We start from the raw sequence: 12,222 nt of genomic DNA on the forward strand, positions 1-12,222 counted from the left end.
GTAAATGACAAGGAGAGCGAGCAAATGCTAATGTCATTGCAGGTGACATTACTTGACATTTTCAATCACTGATCTTCCAAAGTATGTTCTAATTTACTAAAATAAACCAAGAATTGAATATCTTGTGATCTCCCTTTGCTTAATTAATTATTAGCAGCAGAACAATATTCTGTGATCCACTGCAATTTGTCTCCTTTGTGTTTATCTAGTATCTGACTTAAAAATGAACAGAAGCATTCTGATTCAGCAGAACTGATTTATAACTCATCTGCGTTATAGAGCAGAAATGAATAAATGTTTGCTGAACGTGCTACATATGCTTCAATCACAAAACTGTTAATTTTCTTTCCTTCTCAAAATATAAGATCTGAGAGATCTTCCTGGTTGAAGTTTGTGGGGTGCTGATTTTGTATAGATATTTCTATAGAGACAAGCAGCTACCTTTATATATATTTGTTTCTGTGATTGGAATGTGAGAGCTTTCTTAGTACTTCCTCATTATGATTTGAAATTATAATACATTCATCACAATTTTTTTCATTAGAAGTAACAGTATATGCTAAAACAGTTTTTTTTAATGCAGTATGCTCTTTTGTTAGAATGAGGATTAAACATGCTTCCCATTCATGTATTAATGTTGGTTATACTTATGATACAGTTTAATTCTTTACAATCATTTCACTGAAGGACAATTGGCATGCGTTCACTCTGGATTATGAATGAGAGAAACTGAGGCTCAGTCTGACTATTTCTCTGTTTCAGCTAGTTAGGCATTTGAGAAAAATGTACTGCTATCCTAATGATTTACTTTTGTTTTCAATTCCAGTTTCAAAGAACATTTGAGTCTCTAAAAAATGTTTCCAATAAATCTGACCTCCAGAAAACCTACCAGAAGCTTGGAAAGGAGCTGGAAAATCTGGATTATTTAGCCTTCAAACGTCAGCAGGTAGGAGTCAGAACTCTTCCTGGTGGAGGAGGTGAACACTTTATGCTTCCTGCCATTCTGCCTGTCAGGTATAAGTGGATCTAGGGAGACTTATTTCTAATGTTTAGGGCAGAAATAGGTTGTGTTGTGCTGTGCTGACCTGCTGCGTTCATATGGCTTCCTGAAGAATTCATTGTTGTCCTTGCTTTTAGATGTGCAGTTTGGGGGTTTCCACATGTGTCCTTATACCTCCCTTAAAGAAAACTCCTGCTGGTTTGTGAAGCTGTAACTACCCTTTGACTAAGGATGCCTCAATGTCATAAAGGAAACCTCTGTGATGGCTTGGCCAGATGGCTTTTATATTTGACAGGGGGATACTTGAGGAGAAAAATCACCTGATGACCAGAAAAAGGATATAGGTGTACGTACAAAATTAAGGGAAAGAATAATGAATATGCCAAAGTATGAATCTACCTTTAGTTTTCTTGTTTGATCTCTGAAGATTAGTGGAATTTTGCTAAATGTGTAAGGGGGAAGGAAAATGTACTTTACAAATGCAAAGCTTTTAGCCTCCTTGTATAGACCTCCAAATAAATACAGAACCAAAATAGATTTTTATAAAGTTGCTTTCAGAATTAGTATAAAAAAATTAGTAATCACTAAATTTGATGTATTTGTGAGATGCTGCCACAGTAACTAGCTAGCTAATTTTCCCAAGTTGATCCTCACCAATTTCCTCAGAGCCACTAGGTGTCAGGGTTGTCAAGCTTTTACTGATTGAATGTTTATTCCCATCAGAACAGCCAGATAGACGTTTAAATTAGGTTGCATGAAATTCAGGAATGTGTTCAATGATGGATAATGTCTAGAAAAATGACTAAGTGGCTGACTCGCATGGCCAAGCACCGAGTCCATTTTTTAAGTCTTTCATGTTAGTATGGCAAAGGTGTGACTCTCTTGTGATTGCCTGATTCACAGATTTTGTATCTTTTGGATGAAGTTTTCAAAGCTGGGCCTCTTTTTTTTTTTTTTTTTAAGTTCAGTTTATGAAATCACTGTGGTATGGTCTGGAAGTATTGACTTGAAAAGGGAATTGTGTTCTAGGTTTTGCTTTATCACTGACATTCCATGGGTATTTAGCCTTTCCATTGCCCTATTTTCCTGAGAGTTACTTTTATTTTGTAGAATGCTGTGGGGTAAATGGAATATCTCTTCATATACTTTAATTTATATGTCAAAGGACACAATATCCATTTAAGTTTTATTTACTTATTTTAAAATTAGTGATGGCTTACATATTAGCACATGTAAAGGAAGTGGGTCACAGTTATACAGAGCTACTACAAGAATCTCCCAGATGGTGCTGCTTTAAATTCACTGTAAGTCACTGCGCTGGCCTATGCAATTTTTAGTACAGTTTTGTTTCCAAGAGCCATATTTTATCTCTGAGGGATATTTGAGTTGGCAGGCAATAGTCACTGTCCTCTTCTCTCATCCTTTCTTATTAGCACATTTTCATTGATTAGATTCTTGCATTAGCTAATTGTGAATTTGGAAAAATGTGAATGCTTCAAGGGTAGAAGGGCAAGACTTTGCCTGAATAAAAGACAGATAAGTAAATTGTATGTGTGTTTGAGGAAAAGACGGGCACATGGTGTAAACGTATGTACGCTTATGTATATGTAAATCATATGTATGTTTATTAAAGGCAACTGTATGCCACATATTGTGATTAGTAAATGTATGGATCAGATCATGAAATGTTTATAACAGTACAATGGGGATGGTTTTATGAGCACCATTGAAAACTGTTAAGAGTTAAGTAACTTGTCTAAGGTCACTGGGCTAATAAGACGTAAAGCTGGGCTTTAAATCTAAATCAGTCTGATTCTAGACCTGGGAGTTTTCCAGGTCTCATTCCCAGTACCTTGCAGGGAGGCAGGCTGGAGGATGGGAAGGTGAGGAGGCCTCGGCGTGCAGTATGAAGACAATTTTAGGGATGCCAGACCCAGGGCGTAAAGAGATCTTTGAAAGTGGGTACCTGGTGAGAGGCAAAACAGGGTGGGTTCTCTCTCCACTTCTCTTTCTCTCATGCAGATTTTTAGTATATATGAAAACACAAAACGATTTTTGAAATAATGTCTTTAGACAGCTAAGAAAATGCATGAAACTTTATCTTCACAATCTTCCGAGTATTATATCTAGTAACCATGGTTCTAGTGAAATTTATTCACACAAGGCAGTGTCTTAAACTCAAAGGGACAAATCCTTATGTAATGAACTTAACTGTACACATAACATACTGTCAATCCTTTTGTATTACACAACTCTAGCTCTCCTTATATTTAATGATCATTTTTCTTGATTTCGAAAGAATGGAAGGGGAATTGAGGGAAGTGGAAAGAGGATGATAGAGTAGAAAGTCAGGGACCAAAGACTGATGAAAAAGAGGGAAAGGAACTTGTAGGGATATGATAAGAGGGATCAAATGAGGGAAATTAAACTGTACTTGGTTTTATACTGTGTATCTTTTTATTACCCCCCAGTCTGACTCCCTGAAGAGATGTTAAGAAGGAGACCTGGGAAAATAGTATAGTAAAAGAAAACATTGATTTTTGAAGAATTAAAAATTTTTCAAAATAGAAAAATAAGGAGGAAAAAAGAGAGGAATACAAAAAGACATGGCAAATGAGGGAGATGGCAGAGGATAGCAAAGACAAATTTTGTTTACCTCCCATTTTGTTTCCAAATGTAGCAGAGCTTCCTAGGAATTTGTAGTATCAACCAAGTTCTGTACCAAAGCCACAAATGAATTGTTAGGAATTAGTTTGGGCAGGGTTCAGAGAGTCAAAACAACATCAACTCTTCTCTGACGTGATGCGATTTGCCTTTTATCTCCAATCCTACGCCTTAAAAGGCCTCCAAACCTTTTAAACACACACAACTAAGTTTCTTCTGCTGGAAAAGATTCAGGTTTCTGTAAAATTGCAATTCAGCAAGAAAGATTCTGCCTTATAAGGCAGGATTCTTTGTACCAGAGGATTAGTCATGGTTTGTTTCTCGGTCTAACCATATTTATCATTCCTCTTGTGACAGCACGTAGCTCCATAAGGACAGAGCCTCGTCTGTCACCTTCAATGCTGTATTCTCTGCAGTGTTCACAACAGTATCTGACCCATGGCGAATGCTCAATAAATACTTGTTGGTGCTCTTGTTACTAAGAACAAGGAAGCATACCTGAAGTTTTGGTTTCAGATTACAGGCAATTAGTATTGATGTATTTTACTATACTTTTAAAATTCAGAAGGGCATTAACCCTTTGGCTTCCTGGTTAACCCTTTAGCTTATTTATTATTTAGGTTTTCTCCCAACATTAATAATTTTCCAGTCATTTCTTTAAATAAACACAAAATGTTAGTGTCACCTTAACTGTGAATTATGAATGAGCAGTGGATTGATTATAGTTATTTTCTTGGACTCATTCATTAGATTTTATTTTCTGTCCCTCCCTATGACATTTTAAACATCATTCTCAGAGATTCCCCCCCCCCCCCAAGCCCCCCACCCCTGGGCCAGAAAGTTCCTGGGAGTACTTTGCTCTAGTCTTTTACCTTTCTTTTTTGGAATTATTGTACTTCTTCTCCTAACTGTGCATTTAGCTATTTCTTTTCTTTCTTTCTTTCTTTCTTTCTTTCTTTCTAAGAGTGAGTGCTTATACTTCAGTACCTTGGGCTGTATTTTAAATTGGGGCACAAGCATCTCTCCATTTTCCTTCTGTCAAAAAGACTAATGTTGAAAATAGCTTTGGTTGGAAAAGGTGAGAGGAGGCCCTGATAGATGAAGTGATGGGTTTACCAGGATGAATCAGCTTGAAGTAACCAGATGACAAAGCAAGATTAGCCTGAGAATCTGGAGCCTTTTTCAGTTTTTACTATCTGGAGATGCATTCTTGGAGATTATCTGCTTTGACTGGTTTTTATCTTCCTGGTTAATGTTACATAGGAATGGTAAAAGTAAGCTTCAGTTATTATATAGAGCCCAGATTTATGTATTAACTTGAGAGGTTATAAATCAAGAAATTTCCTTGGGGCTTTGGTTTTGTGGAATAAAATAAAATAAAGTTTGATTTTCTGTACTCAAATTTAATTCCCTCTTCTCTTTTCTACCCTTAATACTTATAATAGCATTATAAGACATATCCCCTTCCCAGAGGTTTCTGAAGTCCTTTGGTATAAATTAAAGTTGACATTATTGAGTTGAACATTATGAAGACTGAAGTACATTTACATAGTGATGTGAAAATATGCAAAATTAAAATCCTGTACTTCAGATACAGGATGTTGGAACACATTACATACCCCTGCTCTCCCTCTTGTCTCCCTAAATATGCCATGCTATTTTGGCCTTCTGCTCTTTTCACAAGGTTTATAAAACTTGGTATTTAGAGTATACCAACCTTTTCTATTTGCTTATTTAATTGCTAATCATTCTTTAAAGCAAAGTCTAGCCTCCCTCATGGCACTTTATCCTATGACCTTTAGTCAATATGTAAACTCTTCCTTCTTTGTCATTTTTAGCTTTTTTTTTAAAAATTTTTTATTTTTTATAATTTTTAGCTTTTAACCATGTCATACAATTTAGAATCTTATTGCTTATATGCTTACTCTTCAATAAGCTCAAGTTAGAGTATGGCTTTGTAGTCAGCCAGATCTAGTTAGACTGTTTGTACCACCTTGGGCATCATAGTTCTTTTTTTAAAATGTTAGAAAAATAACACCTAACTCATGGCCTGTTTTAAGAAAACAGTATGTAAAACGTAAAGTACATAAATGCTTTAAATCCTTTAAAGTACATAGAGGAATCAGTATATAAAGGGCTTAGTACCATGCCTGACATGTGGTTAGTATAAGTGACAGTTATTATGATGTTGTTTTATATTATTCTTATAAGTCATCTTCCATAATGGTAAGTTTCAGAAGAATATACTCTCTATTCTGTACAGTTTTGTATGGCACATAATGTTCAGCACTGTTCTTAACATATCAGATGGAATGTTTCTGGATATAGATGATGTAGGGGTCAGAGATCTGTGTAACAAACAAATAAACAAAAATCCCAAAACTAGAGATACCTTTTCAGAAAGCAGTTGCATTATTTGCTTCTAATCTGTTTTGTGGTCTCTTGATGGGCAGTAAAACTAAGGGGTCCTGAGTATTGTGCCATGGCAATCTGTGTTAGAAATAAGGTCTCAGAACCAATGTTCTGCCAAATCCCAACTCATGTAATAATTACATCCTATGTTCCTAAACTTCCCTTGTGCTGTTGTTCAGCACATTATTGTTCTCTCTTTAGTGATGATATTCAAGAATGAACCATTGCTTTTTTCTTTCACTGAGTTGAATGAGTTAATCCCTTCAGATAACTCCCAAACCAGAAGGATACATAATACTTTGTAAATAAGAACCGCCTTTAAAATGATTCCTTATCAATGAGGAAAAATAGAGATAAATTAGAAAAAATTTATTTAGTAAGAATAACTATAGGTTAACAACCTTGCATTGAAAAATACAATTCCAGATGGATAATGACTGACCACATAGAGAATAATCCTAGGCTCACCTTGGAATTCAAGAACACAAGACAACAATGTCGGGCTCTTCTGAAATCAGTGTTTAGCAAAACAGAACTGAATAATGTTAGGCTTGTTGTTGTTGTACTCTAGCATATAGAGAAGAGGAAGTTGATGAATTCTGGTAGTAGTCTTCATCAGTGTAAAGATTTATGGCAATAAAAATGTTATAGATCATATAGGATGAGGGGATATGTAATGATATTGCACTAGAAACTGCTTATCTGTAAGGACAGTACAATGTAGAACTAACTTCCCATTACATTACCATGAAAATGGAAGTTGTAAATATGTTTTACTTAAACTTTAAAAAAGAAAGTACCTATGCAGTTGGGATTATTCAGATGAAGTCTAAGAAAGAGTGTAATTGGGGGCTAAATGAGCATTAACAGGAGGTGTTAAGCTTCTAGAGCAATAGTTCTAGAAGCAGTAGATTTACTTCAGTGGTTTTGGCTAGATGAAATATGTTAGTAGCTCAATTGGGAGAGGATCCTTCTTCCTTTCCTTGTTCTGTAATTAATCCAACTCTCTTGAAAGAGTTCTGATTGAATTACTCCTTTTAAGAGTAAGTCAACCAAAGACTGCTACATTAAAATTTTCATGTCTACCTTAGATAGTATTCTATTTCTTACTTGGCCAATGAAGTAAAATGATTATTTATGCCATTTATAAAACTGTTTCTGAAGATCCCAAAGCATTTCAGGCATTACTTAAAAATTTATTGCACAGGTATTAAAAATATTGAATTATAAGACTGTGCTGCACCATAGTTCAAATAAACCCCATGTTTTATTCTATCCACTACAGATGCAATTCCATTTTTATTCAATTGCACCAGTTTGTCTTATAGAAAAAAAACAACGGCATTGCATTTATTCTTGACTTTTCTGGTATGGAGAGAGAAGAAAGTTGGATACATCATTCAAGGTCATCCCAAGCCAGTAACAGAGTCAGAATTAATATTCACATTTCCTAATTTCTAGCTTATTGCAGTAGTCATCTAATCATTTTCACTACTTCATAAACTGCAGATCTTTATAGGGTAATTTCTTTTTCTATAGTTACAGTCTGAAGTTACAAAACCTTATAGATTTTATGTAAGAACCTCATCCTTTATTTAAATAATCAAAATGATGCATATTATATATTGGTTCTCCTTCTAAAATTTGATTTCTACATTGTATATAATTAATAGTCATGACAAGTAGGTATCTCCTAATTAATTAGTAAAGTAGAAACATGGAAACATTTTTTAAATTCCAAGGTTTGCTATTCTGTTTCCATCTGTTGTCTCTGGGGTTCAGTTTATTGGTGGCACTTAGGTAGAAAGCTGTTGAATCAGGCATATACTAGCTGATTTTCATGCACCAGAGAAGATTTATTAATTTTTTACAAGGTTGTTTGCTATGATAGTTTGCCTCATGGGCAGCTTATAGTTACTTTATGGTGGAGAATGCTTATTGAAATAGTTAATGCTTTGTTATGGGTTGTTTTCAAAATATACAATGCTGATAGGAATTTTAGGGTGCTAAAAAACTTAAGTGTTTGCATCAATATGCACTTACTTTTGCCTGTCTTATAGTAATATACCTAAGTCTATAAGATAGTCAACAAAAGTTAGTTATTGATGAGGAACTAAAGTCCTAAAAGAGTTAACTCTGAAAAGGCATCTTCTCTAGTCTGATCATTTGAAAAAGATCTGTGTGTGCAAAGAGGATATATTTTCACTCCAAGGACATGAGCTGTGGTGGCATATGATGCAGACTGAAAAGGCATACAAGTATCAGAATCTTAAACTAAGGAGTCTTTGGAATTCATCTAACCCAACTATTTTATTTTAGAGATGAGAAAAATGAGGCCCGTGGAGATAGCCTGTACACAGGCTATCTAATAGCAGAACAGGGACAGTGGCAGGGAGTGACATTTTCTTTGGTTCTTTTGTGAATCCTTTAGCCTAAGTCAGCATAATATGTGTATTGATCCTTCAGTATCTCTGGTTTATAAACTGAATATAGATATGGATACTTTCAACATCTAAATTTATATGTATACAGTTAGATATTGAAATGCCTATAAATGGAGGTCATTCAGTAGCACCATTAAAAAACAACAACAACAACAAAAGACAATTTGGTAATATTACAATATTTTAGAAGAGGTAGAAATTATAAACATCATTTAGTTCAATTACTCCAATACACAGATACACAAAAAAATACAGAAAACATCATTGTGTTCTTATATTGCAGAAGAATTTTGATTTAATAATTTCCAGATCCTGTATCCTCTAAAGATTTTATTTATTTGTGAGAGAGAGTACAAGCAGGGGGAGCAGCAGGCAGAGGGAGAAGCAGGCTTCCTGCTGAGCAAGGAGCCGGATAGAGTGTTTGATCCCAGGACCTTGGGATCATGACCTGAGCTGAAGGCAGACGCTTACCCTACTGAGCCACCCAGGTGCCCCTCAAACTTTATTATGTATACAAATCACTTGGGAAATTTTGTTAAAATAGGCATTTTAATTCAGTAAGTTTGGAGTAAGACAGGAGAGTCAAATAAGCTCCTCAGTGATGCTGATGCTGCTGATCTATGGATTACATTCTGAGTGTGAAGGGAGTTTAAATAATAAATTACAGGAGAGTATCATTTCCAGTTGTATCGCAGAAGCCTAATACAATCCCTGGACAATAGTAAGTACTTAGTAAATATTTTAGATTTGGGTGATGATTCAGTAGTAAGTTTTGTGTCTACATGTAGGACATAGAAGGTATTGCCATCCTTACTATGATATCCTTCATCACATATTTTATACCTTTGGTGCTTTTCTTTCAATGTGAAAGGACATGCTTGTGTACATAAATATTGTGTTTTTGTAGATTATGTATTTCAGCAGTTGTAGAAGTTGTTCTTTGCACATCTTTGCCCCAAGTGAAAGAATTAGTTTGAATATGACAGCAGTTGGGTCTAAGGTACAATTGAAGCTGAAGAAGAGTTAAGAATGTAATATATTTGTGTATCTAAGTTGTAGTGCTCTACCTGGGCGCACAATTAGGAAACAACAACAACTGTTACTGCATCCTTGTCAGGTGAAAAGATTACTGCTATAGCTGTAACTCCTGTATTAATAGTGGAGCTGGGAGTGCACCTAAAGCACGGCTGGCTAAAATTCAAAGGAAGTGTTGATGTTGCTAAGAAGAGGCCAACAGTTTTGCTGACAGTAGAGCTTTAACACGCACACACCAATCGTGCAGCCTTTTGTAGATAGTAAGTTGTTTGTGAGGGGCTTATTGCCTGAGGGCTAATTTAATATAAAATGAGAAATTCAGTTTATTCATCTTTTTTTTTTTTTAAAGGATACTCGATTTTTGCCCTTCAAAATACCCTATTTGGACAGTTTCAAGTTGTCTATTTGATTTGATTTGTCTATTTAGGAGGAAACTTATTAGCTTTTATGTTTTTTTCTCATGCTACAAATGTGAAAGCCGTAGAAACACATAGTGAAATACATCTAGGTAAGGGGAAGTACCACCAGAAGATGGAGCAACATGGCTGGTTTACTCTATATCTTGATCAGTGATTTACAAGGGTATATGCATGCTTAGGTTTTCTTCCATATACCGTGGTTTGAAATGACAGAAAATATATATAAAGTCATCTAATTAATATTCTTCAGAGTCATATTACAGTTTAGATGGGTTATCTTTGAATTTTTACATTGTAAATAGCCCTTCTTTCTTCTATGAGCAGCTGATAATTTGTATTCATTGACTGAATTATTAACTATATCTTGCTTAATATTTTTAGTATCACTTATGGGATTTTAGCAAGTTGCCACAATTAAGCTATAATATACATTGCATTCTTCTCCTTAATTGTATTTTTATGAATCTAATTTTTTCTCTGTTGTAACATACAGCATTAATACATTCTAATATTTGCTATATAAATGCTGCTCATGTTATTATAGCATCTGGTTGCACCATAGTTAAGTATTTATCATTTACTCCATTATAAAACCTTTGTTCCAAAAGCTGTATGAGCCTATTAGATATACACACAATTAGGTAGGTAATGATCTGTGGCTGCATCCATACAGCATCAGCAGCTGACCTGTGGCTGGTTTTCCAAGTGTGGTGTTGATTGTTGAGAGGAGGTACTTAGATTATGGGATGAAACTCTTTTGAATATTCTGAGGGCTTTGTGTGTGTGTGCTCATGTGCTCTGAATTAAGTTCTATATTTTGTTTTAACTTTACTGTTTGCTATTTATTTCTTGACCCTGATTTAGATACTGGTATTTATCTCTTTTGTGCTAAGTTCTCCATTCACACACTGGGAATTACTGAAGCTTTTCTTGGTACTTTTATTGGTAGAAGAAGGAAATGGTCCACCATATGTTTCATTGCTGATAGTTAGACATTTATTTCTTCATCCTAAATTTATATTTGTAAAATTAGAGGTAACTGAGTTTTGGTCTTTTTCCCAGCTTCAATGTTAGAGACATTAAAAAAAAAAAAAAAAAAAAAAGAGGGCTGTCATGGAAGCTGACAGTATGAAGGAAAAATTTGAAGGAAGAATTGAAAGAGGAAAAAAATACATTAATGAAGAGAGCTATAAAAAAAGTGGGGTACTTTTGACATTTTTGATAATCATCATGTGTAAATTTAGAGAAACTAATTGTGGTAACTTTGGTAAATTTTCCAAATTTGGGGGTTTCTCTGTCAGCTTTTGAATGTAAGCTCAATGAGGCTTGCTTTCTCAGGGTAGAGGCATCACTTTTCACTTTGGGTCAGAGAAGCAAGTCCTGGGGTGTGATACAATGTGTCCAATAAAAATAAAGAGAATTTTTGGTAAGCATCAATATACTGTATTGAGAAAATATTGGGCAGAAAGTTTTAGCTTGCCTCTTGCTCCCTCTAATAAAACATGTCTATACCATGTAGTAAGAGTAGGCATACTTAAGGTTAAACTCATTTAACAACTGAGGAACTATGTTTATTTTACTTAGAACATGGGTAATATTAAACCTAGACTAAGCTGAAGTAAATGGATTAAATGTACCTGAACTTTGTTTTAAATTTAGAAGAACTAAACTAGTTGGAAGCTCTGAAATCTATCAGGAAACAGGAGGTATGTAACTTCTGGCTTAAGATATTTAAGGTATTTGATTACTAACATAATGGGTAAGAATGGGATCCATGAACCTACCAGCGGCAGGGTATTTATGAAGGGAAGGAAGCTTAAATTAGATTCTGCATTAAGTAATATATGCTAGTAAGTTAGCACTTGTGAACATGTGGTGTTCATGACTGACTTATATCAATGGCTATGCATTTTCTTCTGCTCCAAACATCTGGCCCTGCAGACATAGAGAATATCTTGATATCTTTGTTACTCTTTATTTTTAAGAAGTTTTAGAAGGTTTATTTCTTACCCTTGGTAATAACTATTTGTATACATTGCTTCTATTGAAAATTAGTAATTTCTTATTGTCATTAGGATATCAATATGAAAAAAATGAAAATGACAATTTTTAAAAATGTTGGTGTAAGTGAAATAGATGTTATTATTCTACATTGTGCATTTTTTATGTACATACTTCTTGCGTATGGTTTTATATGAGACCTGAGATCAATGAACACACTCTAAAATCAAGCTCTTAGACTAAAAAC

The 12,222-nt window shown here is 34.6% G+C and overlaps 1 protein-coding gene across 2 annotated transcripts in view; it reads left to right on the forward strand.

Annotated features, from left to right (window-relative positions):
* CTNNA3 (catenin alpha 3) overlaps positions 1-12,222 on the forward strand; it is a 1,866,967-nt gene that overhangs the window by 216,084 nt on the left and 1,638,661 nt on the right. For both annotated transcript variants that reach the window (XM_059170124.1, XM_059170125.1), the window contains exon 5: positions 827-946. In XM_059170124.1, the coding sequence (XP_059026107.1) occupies positions 827-946 (120 nt within the window). The remainder of the gene's footprint in view (positions 1-826; positions 947-12,222) is intronic.

This window comes from Mustela lutreola, chromosome 4, assembly GCF_030435805.1.
Source record: "Mustela lutreola isolate mMusLut2 chromosome 4, mMusLut2.pri, whole genome shotgun sequence".
Lineage (NCBI taxonomy): Eukaryota > Metazoa > Chordata > Mammalia > Carnivora > Mustelidae > Mustela > Mustela lutreola.